At 40.6% G+C, this 27500-nt stretch overlaps 1 protein-coding gene across 3 annotated transcripts in view; it reads right to left on the bottom strand.

The window, feature by feature from the left end:
* The window catches only part of thsd7ba (thrombospondin, type I, domain containing 7Ba), a 266155-nt gene that overhangs the window by 143317 nt on the left and 95338 nt on the right, over positions 1-27500 (bottom strand). For all 3 annotated transcript variants that reach the window (XM_046845273.1, XM_046845275.1, XM_046845274.1), the window contains 2 exons: positions 10351-11671; positions 384-632 (listed from right to left, as the gene is read on the bottom strand). In XM_046845273.1, the coding sequence (XP_046701229.1) occupies positions 384-632; positions 10351-11671 (1570 nt within the window). The remainder of the gene's footprint in view (positions 1-383; positions 633-10350; positions 11672-27500) is intronic.

Genomic DNA, 27500 nt, shown 5'->3' with positions numbered 1-27500 from the left:
GCTGATCTTCATGCTGACGGTGGATTTCTCATTAAAAATAAAGCAGAACATCTTCACAAGGTTACATTACTGAGTTTGTTGCATAGGAACAAAAGGAACATGCACGTGTCTCTTAAACACCATTAAAGATTCAGTGCTTCCACATTTTTCAGAGAGAGTATAAATAAATAAATAAATGAACAAACAAACAAATAAATAAATAATCACCATGTTCATTGAAGGCTAAAGGAAAAAAACAGCTACATTTATATAAAAATTTCATTTCAGTTGTAAAGTTGTGTGTGTGTGTGTGTGTGTGTGTGTGTGTGTGTGTGTGTGTGTGTGTGTGTGTGTGTGTGTGTGTGTGTGTGTGTGTGTGATTGTTGTAGCTAGTTATTCTTTACCTGGGGCATTTTGGAAGCAAATCCCCGATAATATTGCAGGCCTCCTTCTCCTGGAGAGCAGAACATTCCCTCCCTCCCCCCACACTGGGCTGGACCACAGTTCGACTCCTCACACGGTACCCAGGAGACAGGTCAGATGATTGGCAGGTCTTGGAGCACGAGCTCCAGGAGGACCAGTCGGAGGTGCCACAGTCTCTGACCATGATGCAGGAGCGAGAGGTTGCAAGATCTTTGTTTCCCCAGCACAGGCTGCAAACATCACAATTCCAAACATCATCATATTACATCATAATGTACAGCAAAAAGTATAAGGACACCAACTTTTTCTTGGTATGTGATTTTTTTCATTGTCATGCTGGAAGTGCACAAACCAGATTCATTAGGATATGAGCTGGAGTGGAAGATCTTCTCCTAGAGATCTCCAACGCTGTTAAACACCTTTGTGAATGCTGACTGCACCCCCACGCCTCCTCATCTCTCCTACATCAGTAAATAACTTTACAAAATCTAGAACAACTTCCTAGAAGAGTGGACGTTATTATAAAAGCAAATGGAAATGGGATGTTTGAAAAGGTGTCCACTTAACATAACTGTGGACGTCGCTTTCTTTTCTTAGGACAGAATGTTTCCAATAAATTTAATTTAATGCAAAAAATCTATTTTCAAACAGATCTTTACCATTTTCAAAAAAACAACAACAAACGAACACGAAGTTCTCGAACCCATCTCCTTCTTCAGTCTGCGCTTTCAATCCATCGTTTTTTTTCTGGTGGAAAGACCAACGTTCGTCTTTCAAGCCAGATGTCTAGACGCTGTTAAAACCTCCGTCTCAGAGATTCTGACTGTTCCTACTCATGAAAAATGCAGCGAACATTGCGGCACGACCTTCACACAGGAGCTCAAAACCTGTATTAAAGCGAGGTGCGTCACCAGGAACTGTCCTCCGACAAATACTGATCTTCTATTCTATGTAAATTCCTCGATTCCATTCGACTGTGGAATTCTTTTAAGCTCTACACGTGTTAGTGAAATGTCACGCCGGATTTCGCTCAGCAGAAAGATACAGACGTTTGACGTACAGAGATTTCCAAGCTCGAGATACAAAACGCGACATGTTCGTGATCGATATGAAACCAGCGATAACTAAAAGTTCAGCTGCGATGAAAATCTGACCTCGGAGAAAAATAAATGGGAGGCTCAGGGGAGGAAAACAAGAGGATGACAGGATGTTTCTGCTGTCTGACATTTGGATGAATAGAGATCCGAAGCGAGCGAGTGACGGACGGCGACGAGATGGAGAGACACGATTGTAGAGAAAACACAAAGGAGAGAAGTGGAAGGTTCTCGGTGAATCATAAACGCTATTCATGACAACTCATTTCCAAAATCTGCCATCTGTTATAAACCTTTTCTGAAAAAGAAAAAAAAACAACACAGTTTAGCTGTGTTCGCTACTCAAAGTAGCATCTGTAAAAAATATATATATAAATAAATAAAACCATCTTTAGGATGAAACTCTCACACCTGGATGCTTTATACAAACAGCACCAGATCTGCTCCAGAAGGTTTTGCATTTGCTGCTAATCCAGATGTTAAACATCTGTAACGTGGAGGCAGGACGTTAACCTCGGCAGGTTGGTTCTTTGTCTGAATCAGTTCGGCGTCGCCATAGATCAGAACGCAGGCAGGTGGAACCAAACAAAGGTTTCCACTGATCAGACAACGGGTGAGGGTTAAAAACAGGAAGAACAGCTAGAGAACACAAGAACATCAGCTACACTGCCTTTCGAAAGAGTTGAAGCTCCTCAGGGATTCAGTAAGGGCCAATGAAACATTATGGCACCTCACAGCTTCATCACTGACCACAGCAGAACTTCTTCCAGCTTCAGACCCATCAACATATGGACAACAGCTGTTCCATCTATAACACTGATTCTACTCTCCATGTTTCTGAGCATAATGTACAATTCATGGAGGAAAGATTTTTCCACCCATGTGTTTCTTCTTAAAACCTTTGGATGCAGTAACATAAAATGTTCCCTTCTCTTGAACTATCAGACCAAAATCTGTTCCAATGCATTCAACATCTCATTCCACATGAAGTCTTCATTCGCTCTTAGAACCTGCTCCACTCTTCTGGGATGATGCTACACTAGACTTTGTAAAGATTTGTGCTCCTTCAGAGATAAAAGTGTTAGTAAAGTTAGTCCACTCCAACTCATGGAAAGCAGATCTTCATGGAGCTTCTTTGAGCACATGCTGGAACAGGTTTGGCTCTTCTAGTTAAAGTGAAGTGCACGGTCCTGCATCCAAAGACGTCTGGTACAATTTTGTGTCTTTAAAACACACATGGCTGGAAAAGTCCGGTGTCCCAATACTTTTTCCAGCACCGTGCATCGTTTCACCACATCAACTTCTCCCTTAATAATTCATCCTCGCTGTTTTTCATTTCATTCATTTATAAAGAGTTATTTTGATAATCGATGCACTGCTGGAGCTTTAAATAATAAATCACACAATGAGCTCGAACTTAATTGGTGTGTAACAATTATACCGCGAGTTGTGCGATGCTAATGAGAAAAACGAGCTTGTGCTTTTTTAAAGAATGTGAGTGTGAGTTTATTAAGAGAAAGTAAATCACAATAAGGTGGAGAGTGAGATGAGATAAGAGGAGAACAGTAACTAAGTATTTGTACTTTTTTACTTCCCATCTTTGATTGATAGATAGATAGATGATAGATAGATAGATAGATAGATAGATAGATAGATAGATAGATAGATAGATAGATAGATAGATAGATAGATAGATAGATAGATAGATAGATAGATAGATAGATAGATAAACAAACAGAGAGACAGACAGACAGGCAGACAAACACAGAGAGACAGACGGACGGATGGGCGGGCGGGCGGACGGACGGACGGACGGACAGACAGACAGACAGACAGACAGATAGATAGATAGATAGATAGATAGATAGATAGATAGATCGATAGATAGATAGATAGATAGATAGATCGATCGATAGGCTGTGAGATAGACAGATAGAATTTGAGCAGAACAAAATGTAACGTATTGTGTGTCTAAATGAGAAATAGAGAGAGAAAGAGAGAATAATAATGACATCAGCAGAAGTACACACATATAGAAATCCTGTGTAAGAGAAGATACACTTCACGCACTGTAGCATCATTTCACAATTAAACATACACTCAACCACACAAGCAGACTGTGAAATTAACACTAACATCTTGTGTCCTGCTGTGTGTGTGTGTGTGTGTGTGTGTGTGTGTGTGTGTGTGTTTAATTGTTCTCGGTAATTATAATGTAATTAGATTGGAACAGAGCCGAGTGAACGCAGGTGTAAATACTTATGCACATCAGCACCTTTCGGCACCTTTCGGCACTATAAACGTTGTGCATAATGAAAAATATATTCATGTTTTAGAGTAAATGATGATCCACTGAGGACTAAACGACACACACACACACACACACACACACACACACACACACACACACACACATTACGACATACGAATCTTGTAATTAGGAGAAATGGATTATTGTGAATGTGTGGAATTTTCTGTCCTGATTTATTTCTTCTCGGCTTGATGACGGTTCTTGGGTTCCACTGTGCTCCTCGGTCAGCTTTGTTTGCTCAGTGTTGTATTGCATTTCATTCTGTTTGTCTGTTGCTAATTAGTTGCTTTATGTATGTAGCTGAGTGAGTGGTCTGAGACTTTGCCCAAGGTCTGCCTTATGGCTAGGACCTGCTAGAGTGCTGGGGTTCCACACGTTTCCTCCTTAACATGCTCACACCTTCCTTTCTGCCTTTCAGACTAGATATTTTACTGACCAAAGATCATTCAATCTTTCATATTCAGCACTTAAATTTCCATGGTCACCATGGATCCAGAGACTTTTCTGGAGCAACATGCTTCCACATATCCACTAAGAAACTAGAGAACATCTGAGTTTGCAGTTTTTCTTTTTTTTTCCATATCATATCATATCATATCATATCATATCATATCATATCATATCATATATATCATATGGGTCCATACCTCTGTCTCAGCATATCTGTCAGACGTCTCATCCTAGATGACAGCTCATCAGCTCTAACTCAGTCTTATCCAAACTGAGCAGTCTGGAGGTGCAGCTCCATGTCAAGGTCTTCCTGAAAAACTCTCAATTCCCACCACCACAAAACCTTGGTGTGTTGCTGGTCATCCAGCTGCTCATTTTGCTCCCCTAACTCAGTTCCCTACATTAGAACATTTGGAGGAGCTCGGGTGGAGTACACTGTTCCTGGCAGCTACCATCACTACCATCACTTCAGCATCTTCACTCACTTAATATATCTACATCTTATCAAACCAGAGATCTTTTGCACAAACCAGGTCTCCACCATACCATTGGGCACATGAAAGGCATTCATGAGGACTCTTGTCTGTACTGGCAACCATGCGGTGGAATGAACTTTTCCTGCCTTCTCAATAAGCACGTTCAACAAGTCCTAAATCTACACACAAAAAAAAGATCATTTATTGTCCATTTCTTGTGCAGCACGATGTGGCAGGGTTTTGTCCCTAGAAGATACAAGATCAACCGCTTAATGTTGTGTATGTAAATAAAGTGCTAATAAAGATTCATGTATTTTCTTTCCTCTTTTCCTGGTCATGAAGGCAACAGCCCTCCCCACTAGAAAAACTCCAACAGTGAGGCCCCATGCCCCAGGACCTGAGTAATGGCTACCTCCTGTGGGGACTTAGAGAGCAGTATAAAGACCACCCCTGAGTCATTACAAAGTGTGGATAAAAGCCTGATATTCCATTCACCTCTTTCTATCTTGTTTACTTCTCTCTTTTTCCTAAAGCCAGTTCCCTCTAAGGGTGTAGTCAAGTGCAAAACCTGTCCCCTGATCCTTCATCCTGAATTTTCTGAACACATATTATGGCTCCACATCTCTATTTCAGGCTGAACCTGCCCTGGTTACCAGGTGGTGCTCCAGACACCAGACTCTTGCCTAATCCAGTTAGGGTACTTGGTCTTTACGCTAAGATCAGTGGGGATCATTGGTGACAGTTTTCCTCTGATCTGGCCCTGAGGTCCAAAGGTATCTTCAAGCCACATCCATTACATCAAGGTCTCAATCTATTCAGGATCTAATGGGTGACCCATTAGACTCTTGGAAGCCTGTACAGATAAGTATAAAAGCTTTTTCTAGTTAAAAAGGGTTGGAGTTCGATTGAAAACGTTTTCAAGCAGTAAATTGACAAAAACAAAGCCACCAGATGGAAGAACCTATAAATGGAGTGATGGCTCAGTGGTCATTGAACACTGGATTGGAAGGTCACAAGTTCAAATTCCAGCACCACCAGGCTATATTTATATTTACTGCATTTGGCAGACACCCTTATCTAACACTAATATATTTTCCACTTCGCTACCCCCCACTACATACACACATTTTACATTTATGGCATTTGGCAGATGCCCGTATCCAGAGTGATGTACATTTATCTCATTAATACAACTGAGCATTTACAGGGTTTAGGGCCTTGCTCAGGGGCCCAGGTTGGTGTGGCCTGGATTTGAACTCACAACTTTTAGATCCAAAAGCCAATGCCTTAACCACTAAGCTACCACCTCCCCACTAGCAACTGCTGGGCAATTAAACAAGGCCTTTAACCCTCAACTGCTTAGTTGTAAGTCGTTCGGGATAAGAGCATCTGGCAAATGCTGTAAATGTAAATTCTAAAACAAAAGTTTTCTGTTGTGGATTTTTGCCGGTCTTACACTTTGCTCTGTAAGTCTGGCTTTGGGTTTTGTACTCCAGCTGCAGACAGAGAGACAGGATATAATCACATAACCAACCTGACTGACTTCCTGCTGTCAACTTTCTTATAAAACACTCCAATTTACCTGAACAGCGTCTGTAAGGGAAAAAAATCACATTTTCATGCTTCTGGGTTCGACGGACTGATTGGCGTTCTGGTGCTGTATCGTAACCAAAAGCCTGTACGAGTAAAGGTTTGTTGACAGGAGGCTGTTATTTGGCTCGGTTTCTTTAGTTTCACAGAGAAGAACAAAAAGCATCACTTTGAAGACAGAATGAAATGTCCAAGCCTTCAAACATGTGGGAAAGGAGGAGCTCAGTGGGGAGGATATTGGATTTCTGATCAGTAGGTCATAAGTTTAAATCCCTTGAGTTGAAGTCTTTAACCTTCAACCGGATAAATGAGATAATTGTAAATCCATCTGGATAAGTATCCGAAAATGTGATGAGAGTCGAACAAATTCATTAAAGCATTTTACTGATCCGTTTTTTTATATAATGTGAATGAAGTCTTGTGGAGTCCAAATGGGACATTTATGTCTCTAAAAGAAGAATATTAGAGAACATGTGATAAAACTCTTTCCCGGAAAGTGAAAGTGAATTGACATGGCTCCCATTCCACACTTCAACACCATGCAGTTCCGTCTGGACTGGAATTAGATTTGGATTTGTTCCTTGGTGTAAATCCAAATGTGAGATTTGTGTCTCCACCAGAAGAACTTGTGTAAGAAGGTGAACAGGAGAGAATATGTGATCAGACTTCCTCACCCCCACAATCACACATGCAGGTGGTTTCACGGGTTGTGTTGGAGCAATGAAGGTTCCAGAACGTAAAAGTGAACCAACATGGCCCCTATTCCGCACTTCACCACCATGCAGTTCCGTCTGGACTGCGGCTCATTGGTAGCGACTTCACCGTACAACAAGACGATGAGCTGAAGTACACGTCTGAGTTCTGTAAGAGTTATTTAGAGAACAAACATTCGTCTGGAGTGATATCTATCATACGATGACCTGCCCAGTCACCGCACCTAAATTCTACTGAACTTCTCTGGGATGAACAAGAAACCTCCATCTACTGAAGAACATCTATGGAGAGTTTTACAAAAAGGCACAGCAAAGCATTTCAGCTGAATGAACTGTCTGGATATAAAGCTGTTCTTCATGCTAAGGTTTTTTTTTTTTCAATAAAAATTAAGTGGAACATCTATAGGTCGGTTTGGTCAAAGGAAAAGTTGTTGCACAGAAACCAGAGGAACATATGTGTGTTTCTCCAAAAAATCATAAAAGACTAGGTGTTTCCACACTTTTGACAGCCTCTGTAGTTCATATCTTTGAGAACTTGTGTAGTGACCCAAATAAAGTCTCTGCCACACTACACACACTTCGTCGATCCACAACGTATGTTTTAATAAACAAGACCAAACTTTTAACTAAAGTAGAAAATATATGCTTCTCATTGCGTATGTTACATTATGGTGGAATGTTTCGAACTCTACCCTCTCTAAATGCGTTTTTACCCATATCAATGAACACACCCTCATTTCTGATCACGAATATATCTCCCTTTTATCGTTCCACCGACCGGCTGCCTGCGTAGCCTTCTCTTTATTTCACCACAAGGATTTCTCCCTGAGCTGCTTCACTGCTAAATAATAGATTCTTGAATAAAAGATTCAGATGTTTGATCCGTGCTCCAAAACAACATCTACACACCAAAACAATGAGATCTATTCACATATAAGTCTCATCTGCACTTTCAAGAAATCCAATCTGCATTGGAGCCTCTTCATCCTCAGGTTTTTCTCGCACTTCCCTTTCATTTAAAAAACATTAAAACATTGTCAGTGTCAAGTCTGGTGTTACTCTCCAATCAAACGCATTCAGTCCTCACCCTCTGAATCCTCAAACACACACTCACACAGCCCTGTTGAGGACGCCACATTGTTAACTAACAACGTAATGGATCGTAGGCGCTGTAATAAGCATACAACTAATTCTCAGATCATGACAGGAAATGGAAAGAGAAGCTACACAACATGAAAGGCCAGGACACGAGTCGATAGTTCTCAGAGGAACCATTTGTAAAGTAAGGCTCTGTATCTGCTTCGCCTGGAGCCATCATTATCCCTAATTTGTGCAAAATCCATAAAAAAAATGCTGAGCGGAAAACTAGGCCATGACAGCGGCTCAAATTTCACACTCATTTTAGCGAAATAAAAATAAAAAAAACAACCACAGCAAATAAACAGAGTGCAAAAATTAAACGTACACAGCAACCCTTTTACCACCAATAGAGTCGCTGTGAGGCTAATAGAGCTAATACGCAATGTTTAGAAAGCCAATTTTTCAACACAAATTACATCATCATGCGTACACACTGCTATAATGTACAACAATAATGGCGTGATATACATGTAGCTCATTCATGGCATTTAGCAGACGCCCACTTTTATCTCATTCATGCAACTTAAGGGTCTTGTAGGAGTAGCAATTTGGTGCGACTGGGATTTGAACTCATTACCTCCAGAGCAAGTCCAATAGCTTAACCACTAAGCTCCCACCTCCCCCCTCGAACTCCACTTTCAAACTTCTTACTATACAGTTTATGTGCACAAAATCATGTGGACATTTACAATATTTGGTCTTTATTCACTGTTATAATAACTTCCACTCCTCTGGGAAGATGGTCCACTAGATTTTGTGGAGATTTGTAAAGATTTATTTAGCCACAAGGGTGTTACTGATGTAGGTGAGTTGTGATGAGGAGGTCTGGGGTGCAGTCTATAGCAGGAGATCTTCCACTGAAAAACAGATCTTCATGGAGCTGGATTTGTGCACAGGGGCATCGTCATGCTGGAACAGAATTGAGTCTCCTAGTTCAAGTAGGAGTTCAAGGAAAACATTTCATGCCACATACAAAGACGTCCTGTACAGTTGTGAGCCTTTAACTTTGTGCTAACAGTTTAGGGAGGAACCACTTCTGGGTGGAAAAGTCCCAATACTTTTTCGTTTTTTCGTTTTCTTATTTAGATTTAGATTTATTAACTCCCAAACCCTTGAAGAAGTGTGTAAAAGGAATGTTTAAATACCTGGTTGGTTATTCCTGGCAGGGCGGTTGGTTTAGTGCTTTTTTAAAGCCATAATTATAAATTTTTGTGCTGTTAATGTTGACTTAAGTTAAAATAATGGCATTGAAAGCTATCACATTTGTATTTCTGCAGTAAAAATACTACACCAGGGGTCTTCAATGTTTTGGAGGGTCAAGGACCCCTTACGAGATTGAGACATGGGGACCCTCTGATACAAAATGTGTCAAACAAACATTTATATTGCGTTAAGATAATTAGAATTATGTTTTTGTTGTACATACATAATTGTCTGTATATTTTCATATATTTTGAAATCATAGATTTGCAGTTTCAAACATTTTCTTTTACTATCAAAATAAACATTTAATTTTACTTTCAGGTGGACAATCATACATTTACATGAACATCAGCTTTAAGTTTTTATTTGAACTTTAATGTTATCATTATATTTTTTCAAATTAAATATATTATCTTTGAAGTTTTTACCCATGTTTATTTTATTTTTTTGACAAAAAATGATTTGTGATTCAACATTAATTAGCGGACCCCCTGCAGCACCGCATTAGACCTTCGGTTGAAGACCCGTGTACTAGGATATTTTATAACCTACAGTAGTTATTGTGGCTCAAGCAGGCTGTTAGGTAGGGTTGTGCTCATTGGTTAAAGGTCACAAGTTCAAATCCTTGAGCAAGGCCCTTAACCCTCAACTCGCTCGGTTGTATGTCACTCTGAATAAAGGCGCCTGTCAAAAACCTTTAGAGCTTATTTTCTGAATAATAATAATGAAATACCTCTTTGCTTCTTAGTTCTCAGATGAGTCAGCTTTAATGCTACAGAAGTAAATATAATTAGCCAGGTCTGATCTCTAAATCCTGCTCTCGTAACCATCTTTTCATTTAAGAACCTCAGATGCCACAAACACTTTCCTCCTACTGGATTTCAGCTTGTGAAAAGATGATCCTTGTTTAGTGTAAAATGGCTAAAATTGCATTAATATAAATGTCATTAAAGCTTCAGCAGAAGGTTTACCTCAGCACCGAGTTATTTCCATCGCCGGCCATGCAGCGAACCTGGCGCGTCTGGAAGCCGATCTCTACATCCCACAACACGGGATCCTTGGAGTGCCAGAGCTGGGGCATATGAGGCTGAATATGGAGTTGCAAGCGGTGATGGTATTGGTAGGTTTGGTTTTGATGATCTACTTGATGCTGGTTTTGGTGCTGAGGAACCTGGTTTTGGTCTTGACGAAGTCGGAATTGGTTTTGATGAACCTGGGTTTGGTCTTCATGATAATGTTGTTCATCTTGCTGAATCTGATTATGATGAGGTTGGTGCAGGTGATTTTGTGGGTAGGTTTGGTCTTGCTGTTGGTGTTGAAGGTGGTTCTGGTTTCTGTATTGTTGAGGGTGGTTTTGATAATCTTGCCATTGGCTTTGTTCTTGAGTTTGGTCTCGATAAACTGGATTTTGTTGAAATTGCTGCTGATGTTGATGTTTATGAAGAAGTTGGTCTTGATAATGCTGTCGTCGTTCTTGATGAATGCGGTGGGTTTGATCTTGGTAAACATATCGATGTTGCTGGGTTTGATCGTGATGATGGTGTTGAGGTGCATAGTGTGTAGGTTGGTATCGGCCCATTTGAACATGTCGTTTCACCATATTCCTTTCCTTAAGACCAAAATCTAGGGGAGTCCTTTCATTTAATAACATGTCTTTCTTCTGTGGAAGTCTACACTCAGTCCACGCTCCCACCTTCAGGCTATACAGGTTCCTGTCCTCGTCTATCGGACATGGCAACGTGTGATCACACGGCTGTGTTTCGCTCAGACTCGGGCATTCGGCTCCACCATATGCAGGTGCTGCAAGAACATGGCGTGTCCGGTGCCTTGACCCTAGACCACACGTGCCGCTACAGCGTGACCACAAGGAGAAATCAGACACCACGCAGTCTAGAGGGCAGGGAATCAAACAGGCCTGTTCCAGAGGCGGCCGCGGAGAGAAGAACTCGCAGATCCGATCGGACACAGATGTGCCGTTCAGCATACGGACACAGCGAACCGAACGTCTCTGAACACCATGCTGGGCTGTGATGCACTCAGGCGCTGGAGCTCGCGTCCTCAGGTCATTAGAGTTTGCAGCAAGAGAGCAGGAACTCCACTCGGACACGTCCCATTCGAACAGGTCCTGATGCCACTCGCACACTTTGAAGCAGGTCCTCTGAATGTCGGGTCTGACAGAGTGGAGGCAGTTGGAGTGGTGTGTGTGCCAGCCGTCCGAGTGAACACACCATACACTGCGAGACTGAACACCGCTGGAGCCACATTCTTCTCCTTTACACCGTCCCCACTGGCCTGCACACACACACACACACACACACATACAAACATGGAGGCAAAAATTACTATTAAACACACACACACACACTTTATAACCTCGTACAACGTTAGTACCATTCATCATAATAATGTGATTCTTGTGTGGAAAGAAAGAAGAGTAATTGCTGACAGATTGTTCCTTCTGTTCCTCGCAAGTTAGCAAACATTTCTTACCCCATGACATTTAGCAAAATATTAACGATATACAATGTCCTCTTTCCCCTATTTACCCCAGCAGGAGTAAATCAAGCGTGTGCTTCTTTATCATAAAAACTGCCGAGACAGGAATACCAACATATGCTAGGCTTTTTCTACACTCGTTTATGCCCTACAAAAGTTCACGCATTTCCTTCGAAAACGTTTGTGGCCAAGCATTTTGCATTCTCAGCTCGCTGACGGAGCGATGAAGGTTGAGCTGAGCTCCTCGTCACGCTGTCTGTCTTCAAAGGTCACGCCGCTTATCAAGCAAATGAAAAGGTAAAGGTAAAGGCATTAGGGAGGCTCGCCTGAAACGCTCTAATAAGTGCATGGCGTTTGGCGGGTATTAAAACGGCGGGGTTTTGTTTGAATGGATGGTAGTTGACTTGTATGTTCAGCCATAAAGGCTTAATTATGGTCATCTGTCACTCAAGCCACAAATGTGTGGTATTAAAGACGCTAAATGTCAAATCGGCAGGTATTTTAGTGTTCCGTTCAATCTGCCTGATCAGGGGGAATGGAAAAGGGAGGGAATTAGAAAAGGAACACGATTCAATAAGTTCATGGAAGATGCATGGAAGAAAAGAGTCTTCAGTGGCAGTGGCTTTGTATCTTTACGTCACTCAGAGAACACAATGCTGTCTACAACACACACACAGAACACACAACACACACCAATGGTTCATTGAAAAGTATACGCTCTCTGTCTTTAATTCTATTTAATTTTATTTTTATAATACTGGACCCTCATTTTACAGAAAATAGATTGCAAAAATACATTTTATCTTTATAAAGGTGCCCCAATACATTTATCCCTAATGATTGTGGCAAGGAGAAACTCCCTGAGACTTTATGAGGAAGAAACCTTGAGAGGAACCAGACTCAATCTTTATAAATCAAGCTTTCGTGCCCCTGCCCCTGCCTCCATCCACACTTCCTAAACACAAAGAACTGTTACGGCTCTGGGTTACGGATCAGCAGCTCACCCTGCAATCTGCCCCAACGTCCTAACAAGCTGGAATAGATGACAAAAATAATGGGCTGTAATATATATTTATATATGACAAGTAAAAGCTGCTACTTTTTCTGTCTGAGACTCTGTAATCTTTGAAAGAATAAATCTCACTAATATTTGGCTTTAGTGCAGATGCAGCAGGGTGAAATAAAATAGAATAAAAAAATATATAATTCCAAAGTTGGAAAAAAAGTTTATTACTCTAATGTCTGTTATGTATGTTTTTGACTATTCAGCCGTTTTGTTGGAGATTTTAGTCGGAGGTGCAGCGCTGCTGTTCAAACATGTGTACAGACGCAGTTAACTGGGAAAATGAGAGGTGGATTCTGTTTCTACATCAACAAAAGTTGGTGTTCGGATGTATCAATGCTGAGAAAGATTTGCGGTCCTAATCTAGAGGCACTGTTGATAATCTGTAAACCTTCCTACTCGCAGAGGGAGTTTTCCTATTTCTTTTTTGTGAATGTGTACGGTCCTCCAGAGCGTCAGCTGCAACAGCTGGCAGAATATGTAACTGAAACAGAGCAAAGGTACCCGGACTCTCTTTTAATCATTCTTGGAGATTTTAACAATGCAAATCTTTCCCGTGAACTGCCAAACTACAGACAGCATGTTACATGTCCCACCAGAGACAGTAATATTTTAGATCACTGTTACACCCCGATAAAGGATCAAATCACTCTGTCCCACAAGCAGCTTTGAGACTCTTTGAACACTGTCTAGTTCATCTCATACCAACCTTCAGGCAGAGACTGAAATCAGCTAAACCTGTACTAAGGACTGTTAAAAGATGCAGTAATGAAGCAGAGCAGGATTTACAAGCCTGCTTCGATTGCACTGACTGGAGTGTTTTTGATGCTGCAGCCACCGACCTGGATGAGCTCACTGAGACTGTAAATTCATACATCAGTTTCTGTGGATATGTGCATCCACACCAGGTCATTCTTATCATTCAATAATGATGAACCGTGGTTTACTGGGAAACACAAACAGTTTCGTTGTGCCAAAGCGGACGCTTATAGAAGTGGGGATAAAATCTTGTACAACCAGGCCAGGAACAAACTAACAAAGGAGATCAGATTGAAAACTTTGAAAAGTTGGAAAAACAGTTTTCAGCCATGGCCCAGCGTCAGTATGGACTGGTCTGAGGAACATCACCAAGTACAAGACACCACCCCCACAGTCTGTGGAGAATCAACAACTGGCTGAAGATCTGAATGTGTTCTTTTGTCGGTTTGAAAAGCCCAGTCTATCACCCGCCACCCCCTCTGATCTGCACTTCACACATTTAACCACCCCCCCTGTAATACCCCTTCCTGCCTCCCTTTCCATTCAACCTTTGCTTAAGGTATGTGTAGAGGATGTGAAATGTGTCTTGAAAAGACAGACGACTAGGAGAGCCTCTGGCCCAGACGGTGTTTCACCTGCCTGCCTAAGTCTGTGCTGACCAACTGGCTCCCATCTTCACTCAGATATTTAACAGATCACTGGAGCTGTGTGTAGTTTCCTGCTGCTTCAAATGCTCCACGATCATTTCGGTCCCCAAAAAAACCCAAATCACTGGTTCCAATGATTACAGACCTGTTGCTCTAATGTCTGTGATCATGAAGTAATTTAAACAATCACTTGATTTACTCCAGTTTGCCTACAGAGCAAGCAGGCCTGCGAATGATGCAGACAATATGGGACTGCATTATATACTGCAACATCTTGACAGACCTGGGACCTACGCAAGGATCTTGTTTGTAGACTTCAGTTCAGCCTTTAGTACCATCATTTCTGACCTTCTCTGACTGACCCAGAGTTCCGTGCCCACCCAAATCTGTCTGTGGACCCCCAGCTTCCTGACGGACAGGCAGCAGACTGTGAGGCTGGGCAAACTCACATCCAGGTCTCTCACTATCACCACTGGTGCTCCCTAGGGTTGCGTTTTCTCCCCACTGCTCTTCTCACTGTACACAAATGACTGACCTCTAAAAACGCCTCTATCAAGCTCCTGAAGTTTGCAGACGACACTGAAGTCATCGGCCTCATCCAGAATGGAGACGAGTCTGCTTACAGACAAGAGGTTAAAGAGCTGGATGTCTGGTGCAACCACCACAACCTGGAGCTCAACACGCTCAAAACAGTGGAGATGATCGTGGACAGGAGAAATCCCCCAGCACTGCCCCCAATCACCATCATGAACAGCACTGTAACAACAGTGAAGTAATTCAAGTTTCTGGGTACCACCATCTCTCAGAAACTGAATTGGGGCAATAACATTGACTCCATTGCTAAAAAGGCCCAGCAGAGGTTGTACTTCCTTCACCAACTGACCTGCCACAGGAGCTGCTGAAACAATTCTACTCGGTCATCATTGAGTCTGTCCTGTGTACATCTATAACTGTCTGGTTTGTTTCAGCTACCACATCAGACATCAGGTGGCTAGAGCGGACATTCAGGACTGCTGAGAGGATTATTGGTGCCCCACTGCCCAATCTCCAAGATCTTTACTCATCCAGAGTGGAGAAAGAGGCTAAGAAAATCACTTCAGACCCCACACACCGAGCCCACTCTCTCTTTCAACTGTTGCTTTCTGGTTGGCGCTACAGTGCTCCGACTACCAGAACAGCCAGGCACAAAAACAGTTTTTTCCTGCAGGCTATACGCAGCATGAACAATTAAAATATTCATAACTACACATTGACACATTTATACATAAAATCCAAATGATCAATTTGTAAACTGTACACTTGTAAATAACATCTGTACATTTATTTTAACAACTTTTTTTTTTTTTACTCTGTATAAAAAAACTTTCTTTCGGCTTCTCCCGTTAGGGGTCGCCACAGCGAATCCTCCGCACGTTTTTGATTTGGCACATGTTTTACACTGGATGCCCTTCCTAACGCAACCCTCCCCAATTTATCCGGGCTTGGGACCGGCACTGAGAGTGGCTGGGGATGGTTCCCTGACCGGGGATCGAACCCGGGTCGCAGCGGTGAGAGCGCTGCATCTTAACCACTAGACCACCAGGGGACCTTTACTTTGTATATTCTGCATTATGTAACTGTCTGGTTTACTATTGCTGTTACACTAGGTCGGTACTTCTCCAGCACTGGAAGCTCCTGAAGCCAAGTCAAATTCCTTGTGTATGTGTAAGCATACTTGGTAGTAAAGCTATTTCTGATTCTGATATATACATATATATCAGAATCAGAAATAGCTTTATTACCAAGTATATATAAATATATATATATATCAGGTGGGTATTTGACGAGTACCAAACAAATAGGTGGTAACATTTTTACCCAATTTAGGAAGCATGATTTATGCCTTAAATGCACAAAGAAAGAGAACGAAAGAGAACGCCGCGGCACTGTTTCCGAGGTAACTTGATAGTCATCATGAGACAGTTTTACCGTGAGACTGACACACTAATGTGTTTCCGAGCGTGCGACGAGCACCGAGAAGCACCGAGGTATTAATGTAATTAAATAAATCAATTTAATAATTCATTAATAAATAATGACTCTTTGAAAACTAAATTAAAGCAAGCGTTAATGCATAAAAACTATGGATAGTAAAAAAAATTATAAAATAAACGATACATCTGCAACTTGCATGTCTTCCCTCACCACATCAATAAACCTCCTCCTTGGTCTTCCTCTTTTCCTCCTTCCTGGTGGCTCCATCCTCAGCATTCTCCTACTGATATACCCTATCTCCCTCCTCTGCACATGTCTAAACCATCTCAATCTCATCTCCCTCACCTTGTCTCCAAAACGTCCTACATTTGCTGTCCCTCTAATAAACTCATTTCTAATCCTGTCCATCGTTGTCACTCCCAACGAACATCTCAACATCTTCTGCTCTGCTACCTCCAGCTCCACCTCCTGTCTTTTACTCAATGCCACTGTCTCTAATCCATATAACATCTCAGGTCTCACCACAGTCGTATAAACTTTCCCTTTCACTCTCACAGATACTCTTCTAACCCTAATCACTCCAGCTATCACTCTTCTCCACCCACTCCACCCTGCCTGCACTCTTTTCTTTACTTCTCTAACACACTCTCCATTACTTTGCACTGTTGACCCCAGGTACCTGAACTCCTCCACCTTCTCCACCTCTTCTCCCTGTAACCGCACCCCTCCACTACCCTCCCTCTCATTCACACACATGTACTCTGTCTTACTCCCACTGACTTTCATTCCCCTTCTCTCCAGCTTGTACCTCCACCTCTACAGGATCTTCTCCACCTGCTCCCTACTCTCACCACAAATCACAATATCACCCGCAAACATCATAGTCCACGGAGACTCCTGTCTGTCAACCTGTCCATCACCACTGCAAACAGGAAAGGGCTCAGAGCCGATCCTTGATTCAGTCCAACCTCCACCTTAAACCAGTCTGTCTTTCCTACTGCACACTTCACTGCTGTCACACTGTCCTTATACATGTCCTGCACCACCCTCACATACTTCTCTGACATGCCAGAGTTCCTCATACAATACCACAGCTCCTCTCTCGGCACTCTGTCGTACGCTTTCTCTAAATCCACAAACACACAATGCAATTCCTTCTGTCCTTCTCTATACTTCTCCATCAACATCCTCAAAGCAAATAATGCGCACCTGCACTCTCATTCCACCACCACGTCTCTTTGTCTTCCTTTCTATTTCCATATCATCCAGCACCTCTTCACCACCACCAAACTCCTGTCTGACCTCTTCCCTGAATCTCACACTACACTCTTCATCCTTCGGTTTCCACCATCTTATTCTTCTTTCAGTCCTCACTTTTCTCCTCTTCTTCTTCACCTCCAAAGCTATCGTACTTATATTACTTAGCTACAGCACCTTACAGTCTCCAATCTCTTTCAGGTTGCATCTCCTGCATAGAATATAATCCACATATGTGCACCTTCCTCCACTCTTATATGTCAGGAAGCAAACAAATAAATACAAAAATAAATCAACTTGCTTTTGTATAAAAACCACAAGAGGATTTTTTTTTTACTTTAAAAGATTTAACTTTAATTGAATGAACAAATAATGCTAATTATTTGATGCTAATTCATCACTAAACATTCACATGTACAGTATTTATTATGAAATCTTACATGTGCTGTGTGTGTTGCTGACCGCTGCAGTGGTACGGTCCAGTTGTGTTGTGTTGTGTTGTGTTGTGTTGTGTGTTGTGTTGTTGCACTGAATGTTGTTTGTTTTCCGAAATCATAAATCAGTTATGAACGGCAGGTAAAACACCTGGTATCAGTAAAAAACACCTGGATTACATTCCTGATGTCCTTCACTGACACTGAATAAGAGCAGACCACATGGAGCTGGAGATGTGAGACGGGTTCCTGCAGAGTTCCTTATCAAACTGCATCGCAAACACCACAGCAGAAAAAAACTAAGATCGAAACGTCTCACTTTTTTACTTCAGGAATGTTTTTTTTTTTTTTTTTACTCCTACCTTTACAGCTTTATTCTACAGTATCATCAAACAGAAAAAATATGTATAAAACAACAAACAAACAAAAAACAAACAGCAAACAAACAATAAATAAATAATAGAAGGTATGAAGTTAAAAGTAAACAAATATACATTAGATTTTGTATATACTTGATCATTTTAAAAAGTCTTATAACAAACGAAACAAAATAAAATAAAAACAATTTGATAAATAAACAAATAAAACAAACAAACAAATAAATAAACAATTGTGTATGTTTTTTTATGCAGTCCTTGTTCTCAGCACATGTTTATTGTCTCTTTGTCTCTTTGTCTCTCATATTTTTCACCGTTTTCTGAAGCAGGTTCGTTCCAGGTTTTTTTCGTGTACTGATTCATGGTGAAAGTTTCCAGATGTTTTTTTTGGCTTAAAGGTGAGTGTGTGTGATTAAAGGCAGTGATCTGGACACTGTGGGAGAAGAAAAATGATTTCACCTCAGTAAAAAATAACCCTGCAATCTCCCGGTAATCTCTATAATCTCAGTGAGAAGCGTACACGGCGTGCAGAACCCGACTCTGAATACACACAACTTTCCACACATACACATTGATGTGGTTTTGGGCTGTAAATCACAGCTGTATATTATTGCTCTGATTCGTTCGTTTCTATAGCAACAGAGATGTGAGTGTATGTTCCACATTCAATGAATTAAAATAAAGTGTGTTTAGCTTTTAGCCTGTTTAACTCCGAGTCGGAAGACAGTAGAGAATCCTGGTGGAAGCTCAGGGTGTATTTTCTACACAGGATTCAGGAATTGCAGTATGAATTACAGTGTGAGTGTTTAAGACTATTTGGTGACATGATCAATATTTTTTCTTCTCATTGTGCCGTTTTTAGTCCATCAACATATTTCTTGTCATTGCGTGGCTTTTTTAAATCTACCACTGGTGTATCATTTCCTGGCTCTCACGCATCTATCCATCTATTCCTCTGTACAACAAACAGAGAGTGAAAGAGTAAACACAACTGTGTTCATATCTCACAATGGTACACAACTAGCATTCAGTTTGTTTACTGTGGTATAATTCTCATGTACAATTATTATTATGTTTTATTTTCCTTATTTGTATTTCATTGTTTGGAACCCTTTCGTTTTACACTGACACCTAGTAATATTACAATGTTTTCATTTGTATTTTATTTTATTATCCATTCTTTCTGTTCATTCTTTAGCATGTAAATGTTTGAGACAAAGAGAGAGACACTCAACATATTAGAGGTGTGAACCTAAATTCTAATATTTGTTCCATGAAATTGTATTAATTTATTTCCATCAGTTTATTCTCTTCATTTCGTAGCGTTTCTCTCGGCTGCACTGCTTCCAGTGAATTTTATTTAATTTTTTGTCCAATCAGATTTCAGACTCTATGTGCTGCCATGTCAATCTAATCTGCCCCGAGCCTTCAGAGTCAGTACTGCTGGACTTTTTACGACAGTCTCATTAAGAAAAAGCTTTGTTTCTTTAACCAATCAGATTTCAGATTCTCCTCACAGGGCAGCTCACTGGCCCAGAGTGGCGTCATCATTTTCCAGTCCTCTGATTGGTTGGTCAGAGGGAAACTGTTTGACTGGTAAAACACGTGTGAAGCTCTGCACACGTTCATACATCAGAGTTAGACTTTTTTACACCTACAGAGGAAGAGAAACTGAGTTGGTCTCAGACATACTTAAAAATAAATTGTAAAGAAAAGCTAGGCATGGTGAGGAGGTCCGAAAGGGTTTGTTCTTCACTTCCAGACCAGTGAGTACGAGCGGTACCACTTGATTACAGCCTCTGGGGGGCGCTGCATATTATGAGTCTGCATCTCTGGTGAGTAGGTTGTGTTTTATTTATATTTTTATGTTTTTGTCATGTTATTAGACAAATATTGGTTTTAAACTACTCCAGATGTTGTAGGTGCACAGTTGTGGTTGTAGTGTAGAGGTTTGGAGTCTTAACTGGGTTTGTCGATTTAGTTAAATGGTTCCATATGTGAAATGTCTCTCTGTAATGCCACGTGTTGTTATATTGTGTTTTTGTACAGTATTGATGGTTTCTAATATTGTGATGTGATGGTGGTGGTAGTAGGAGGTGGATTAAGTCGGGTACGTCCACACTGAAGGCTCAGGTACCAAATACACGGCCCACCACTGTTGGATACATATAGTTTATTATATTTCTCATTTAATCGACTGTATTTTTACTTTTTATTTATCATTATTATTATTGTTTATCCATTCATTTATTATATATATACACACACACATACACTGTATATAGATAGATAGATAGATAGAGAGAGAGAGAGAGAGAGAGAGAGAGAGAGAGAAAATAGATGCCTCCCTGGGAGAAACTGCGTCTTCTCTGTAAAGTAAAAAGCCTCTTGACATGGAAATCCACAGAGCTGAAGGCTAATTGGACAGCAGGCCCGCTTCCATGCTCTGTTTTCATTTCTTTCTTTCTTTTTTTTTCTCTCGCTAAAAGAAAAATCAGAGGCTGAGCGCCTGAGACGTGTCCACAAAGCTCCAACACACTCAGATCTAAAACGGGTTCAAGAGATGAAGCTCTTTAACGCTTTCACTTCAGAACCAAATTTACACAAGAGAAATCTTTTATTCTGTTTGATCTGCTCAGCGTTTTTAACAAAACACAAGACATCTCCATGACGAGCTCCATCTTTAATGAACAATCCAGAGGTGATGGTGGCGGAAAAAGAAATAATCATCTCTGACATAACAAAGAAGCGATGATGAAACTGTGTGAGGAAACAGAGCTGAAAGGAAATCTGAGGTTTTTTTAACTCTTATTGAACACGTTTATCTCAAACATGAAGTTCTGCATGTGAAAGCCACATTCTCGAGGTGACGATAGAGCAAAGGGTTAATGGCAGTTTAACACCTCGCATCTGTACCAAACTCTCCACCAAATAACGGAGGAGATCATGCTGCTTTCTTATGTCACTAAATATATACATTATAGGAATCCAAGGAATTTGTTGTAAAGAAGGAATCTTCCAGTTTCACATTTTTGTGAGAGAAAATAAGAAAAAAATGTAAAAAGACGTTTTACAAAAAGGAGGTAAAAAAGCGGAATGGCACAAAAAAAAAAAAAAAACGAAAAAAACGAAATATATATTTATATACATTATATTATAATATTATATCTATATAATAAATATATACACACTCTATTGCTAAAAGTATTGGGTCACCTGGCCTTTTCTGCTCTATGTGGTTCTTTTCCAAACTGTTACCACAAAACTGGAGGTACTCAATTGTACAGAACGTCTTTAGATGGCGCTATAATAAAATTCTGCATTCACTTGAACTTGGAAACCCAAACCTGTTCCAGCATGGTGATGCCCCTGTGCACAAAGTGAGCTCCTTGAAGATCTGGTGTACATGCTTTGGAGAGGAAGATCTTGCTGCTATAGAGCTCTGATCTCATCCCTACTGAACACCTTTGGGATGAATGTGAACGCTGACTGCACCCCAGGTCTCCTCACCTACATCAGTACCTGCCTTTCATAACACCCTTGTGGCTGATGAACACAAATATCCAATAACACACTCCATAATCTAGTGGAACATCTTCTCAGAAGAGTGGCGGGAATTAGAAGAGCAGATTGGGACTAAATGTGGAATGTGATGTTTAAAAATCACATACCGTAATTATGACCAGGTGTCCCAATACTTTTGGAAATATAGTGTATATTAGGGGTGTGGCTACTCGCTCAGTAGTAGGGGTGTGTATATTAGGGGTGTGGCTACTCGCTCAGTAGTAGGGGTGTGTATATTAGGGGTGTGGCTACTCGCTCAGTAGTAGGTGTGTATATTAGGTGTGGCTACCGCTCAGTAGTAGGTGTGTATATTAGTGTGGCTACTCGCTCAGTAGTAGGGTTGTGTATATTAGGTGTGGCTACTCGCTCAGTAGTAGGTGTGTATATTAGGTGTGGCTACCGCTCAGTAGTAGGGGTGTGTATATTAGTGTGGCTACCGCTCAGTAGTAGGGGTGTATATTAGGTGTGGCTACTCGCTCAGTAGTAGGGTTGTGTATATTAGGGGTGTGGCTACTCGCTCAGTAGTAGGGTTGTGTATATTAGGGGTGTGGCTACTCGCTCAGTAGTAGGGGTGTGTATATTAGGGGTGTGGCTACTCGCTCAGTAGTAGGGTCGTGTATATTAGGGGTGTGGCTACTCGCTCAGTAGTTCATTATAGAACTCAGATTTTGTTTTGCGCATGCAATAAATTGTGCCACTTTCTACTTTCAGTAATGTTAGCGATATGGATTCTTTAGTGTTTGCTGAAAAAAAGAATAAAATTCTGACATTTCTGCATATCGATGATCTGTATCTGGGGTCTAACAAAAGTAAACTATTTAATTACATTTTCCTGTTTTTTTATTTTTAAATTTAATTTGTTCCAATTTAATTGATGACTCAACTTAATCAATATACCAAAAAAAGTGTTTTGCATTAATTAGATTTATTCCATTTTTTATCAAATATAATTTTGATATTATTTAACCCAGCAGGAATTTTTATTTAAAATTGTTTTAAAAATGTAAACTGTTGATGTGTCAGGCGAAAGAACGTGCCGGAAACCGAAGTGAAATCCACAAGGCTTTTTAATGAGGAATAACAGGGCAAAGCACGAAACAGTAAACTGTAATGAAACCCCAGGTTTACTAAACCAGGTGAGAGCTGTGACTAGACTGATGTAAAACAAAACCACATTGAGTCCCGTAACCAAAGATAAACAAAACTGTGTAGCTTGGGCAGTCCGACAGTGTTCTATTGCCTAAGCTGTAGAACGGACAATGAGCTGGTGGAGGAACGGGGGGTTATGTAGCATGGGAGCTGATGAGGGCCAGGTGTAGCTGATTAGTAAGTGGGAGAGTGGCTTGGAGTAATAGGTGATGGTGTGGCTGGTGGATCCCTGACATGATGTTCATAATTGTTAATAATAAAAAAAATGTTTTGCCTTTTTTTCTCCTGAATTTTCTACCGAAATTAAACTGAACTGTGACCTTAAAACTGAGGTTCATATCGACACATGAATTTTATTATATACACATATACACAAACATATACACTGTATTATAGGTAGAATTTGCCTAAAAGTTACTTCGAGGATCGAGCTGTGTGCAGTTCACCAATTATAGCAAAAATATTTGGCTGTTATTTTTTATTGTTTTAAACAAAAATATTCTGTTATTTAAAAAGAAAAGTGGGAAAATAAACGACATCATTATTCATGAGGGCCAGTTTTAAGTTTTTTTCCATTTCAGTGACCATCTGATAAAAATCTCTTATTTCACCTTGGTGTCGATCTGCAAAGATCATGTTTATTAAAAGATTTGCTTTGCATAGAAACCAACTGTTCAAATTTTCTTCATCTGATGACACGATTAGAGAAACCAAAACCTGTTCTCCTGCTTCATTACGCCATCATCATCCAAATAAAGAAAAGCTCTCACACACACTTCCTGTGCAGATGACAGTTTTAAGGGTTTTTTTAAGGAATATCTGAGGATATAGAAGTGAGTGAATGACGACTCTGTCTCAGAGATTAAACACGGTGTGATGATGAAGATAATCAAAGCAGGAAGGTTTTTTTTACTCTTTACAACCTGCCCCTCGTGCTGTTTCCCACCATTAGATTAGAGATTATGAATGTAGACTGAGATTCACAGATGTTCAGGAGTAGAGAAGGAAAGAGAGCGCTTCATCTTCCAGCATGCTTTTCTTTCCTTCTGCACCTGTGCTGTTTATTTCCATCTTCTACAGGAGGAACACATCGATTATTCACTCACACTGAGCAGAAAACGCCCTGAATAATCACTGATACACATACGAACATCAAGAGTGATCACATTTATTCACTCATTCACTCACTCCCTCACTCATTCATTCATTCACTCATTCATTCACTCATTCATTCCCTCATTCATTCACTCATTCACTCACTCCCTCACTCATTCATCCATTCACTCATTCATTCACTCATTCACTCATTCATTCACTCATTCACTCACTCATTCATCCAATCACTCATTCACTCATTCATTCATTCACTAATTCATTCATTCATTCATTCATTCACTCATTCACTCCTCACTCATTCACTCACTAATTCACTCACTTATTTACTCACTCACTCATTTACTCACTCATTCACTCACTCATTCACTTACTCACTCACTCATTCACTCACGCATTTATTCACTCACTCATTCACTCACCACTCATTCACTCACTCACTCACCATTCACTCACTCACACACACACACACTCACTCATTCACTTACTCACTCACTCACTCATTCACACACACACACACTCACTCACTCACTCATTCACCACTCACTCACTCATTCACTCACTCACTCACCATTCACACACACACACACTCAATCACTCATTCACTTACTGACTCACTCACTCACTCATTCACGCACACACTCACTCACTTATTCACTCACTCACTTATTCACTCAATCACTCACTTATTTACTCACTCACTCATTCACTCACTCACTCATTCTCTCACTCATTCTCTCACTCACTCACACACTCATTTACTTACTCACTCACTCACTCACACACTCACTCATTCATTCACTCACTCACTCACTCATTCACTTACTTATTCACTCACTCACTCATTCACACACTCACTTATTCACTCATTCACTCACTAATTCACTCACTCATTTACTTACTCACCACTCACACACACACTCACTCATTCACTCACTCACTCACTCATTCACTTACTTATTCACTCACTCACTCATTCACACACTCACTTATTCACTCATTCACTCACTAATTCACTCACTCACTCATTCACTCACCACCACACACACACACACACACACTCACTCACACACTCACTTATTCACTCATTCACCACTCATTCACTCACTCACTCATTCACTTACTTATTCACACATTCACACACTCACTTATTCACTCATTCACTCACTCACTCACTCATTCACTCACTCACTTACTCACTCACTCATTCACCATTCACTCACTCATTTACTCACTCACTCACTCTCTCTCACACACACACTCACTCATTCACTCACTCACTCATTCACTTACTTATTCACTCACTCACTCATTCACTCACTCACTCATTCACTCACCATTTACTCACTCACTCACTCACTCTCTCACACACACTCACTCATTCACTCACTCACTCATTCACTTACTTATTCACTCACTCACTCATTCACACACTCACTCACTCACTCACTCACTCACTCACTCACTCACTCACTCATTCACTCACTCACTTACTCACTCACTCATTCATTCCTTCACTCATTTATTCACTCACTCATTCACTCACTCATTCATTCCTTCACTCATTTATTCACTCACTCATTCACTCACTCATTCCCTCACTCACTTACTCATTCACTCACACACCTATTCACCCTATCACACATTTAATACACATTTATTTACTCACTCATTCACTTGTTCATTTACTCAGTCAGACTAATGTTCACTCACTCATTTATTCGCTCTGGATTGGCTGCACAGCACATAGTTATAAGCTTCTCTATTGGGTGGCGAGATCTTCCCAAACCATTGCTGGAACAGTTTTCCCAGTGCTAGAGAGCCTCAACCATCAGGAGAGAAATGAACATCATCAAAGCTCTCAGCCACCACTCCAGCACTGCTCTTTCACACCCCCATACCATCAGCCAGACGCTACAGAAGTGTTAACACCAGAACCGCAAGGCTGAAAAACCTGCCTCTGCACGACTTCGCACATTGTTAAATTGCACTTTTCACACACTTTTCACACACACACACACACACACACACACACACACACACACACACTTCTGTTTCTTGCATTTGCACTATCATAACTTTGTACATTTGTAATTTATGTCTGAAATGTATAGTGGAGTGTAACAGACTTGTACATAACACAATACACATGGATAAATCACACACACAATCACACACTTAATAACACACATTCACTCATTCACACACTCTAAATCACACACACATTCACTCATTCACACTCTCAATCACACACACACACATTCACTCATTCACACACTCTCAATCACACACACATTCACTCATTCACACACTTTCAATTACACATATTCTCTTATTCACACACTCTCAATCACACATTCACTCATTCACACTCTCAATCACACACATTTACTCATTCACACTTTCAATCACACACATTCACTTATTTATACACTCTCAGTCACACACACACACACATTCTCTTATTCACACTCTCAATCAGACATTCACTCATTCACACGTTGACTCATTCATACACTCTTAATTACACAAACATTCACTTATTCACACGTTCACTCATTCATACACTCTTAATCACACACACATTCACTCATTCACACACTTTCAATCACACACACATTCACTCATTCACACACTCTCAATCACACACACATTCACTCATTCACACTCTCAATCACACACACATTCAATCATTCACACACATTCACTTATTTATACACTATCAATCACACACACATTCACTCATTCACATGATCACTCATTCATACACTCTTAATCACACACATTTACTCATTCACACACTTTCAATCACACACATTCACTCATTCACACACTTTCAATCACACACACATTCACTCATTCACACACTCTCAATCACACACACATTCACTCATTCACACTCTCAATCACACAGACATTCAATCATTCACACACTCTAAATCACACACACATTCACTCATTCACACTCTCAATCACACACACATTTACTCATTCACACTCTCAATCACACACACACATTCAATCATTCACACACTTTCAATTACACATATTCTCTTATTCACACACTCTCAATCACACACATTCACTCATTCACACTCTCAATCACACATTTACTCATTCATACACTCTTTATCACACACACATTCACTCATTCACACACACATTCACTTATTTATACACTCTCAATCACACACACATTCACTCAATCACACATTTTCACTCATTCATACACTCTTAATCACATACATTTACTCATTCACACTTTCAATCACACACATTCTCTTATTC

The sequence above is a fragment of the Silurus meridionalis genome, chromosome 3, assembly GCF_014805685.1.
Source record: "Silurus meridionalis isolate SWU-2019-XX chromosome 3, ASM1480568v1, whole genome shotgun sequence".
NCBI classification, from domain to species: Eukaryota; Metazoa; Chordata; class Actinopteri; order Siluriformes; family Siluridae; genus Silurus; species Silurus meridionalis.
This window is presented reverse-complemented; position numbering and strand designations above follow the sequence as displayed.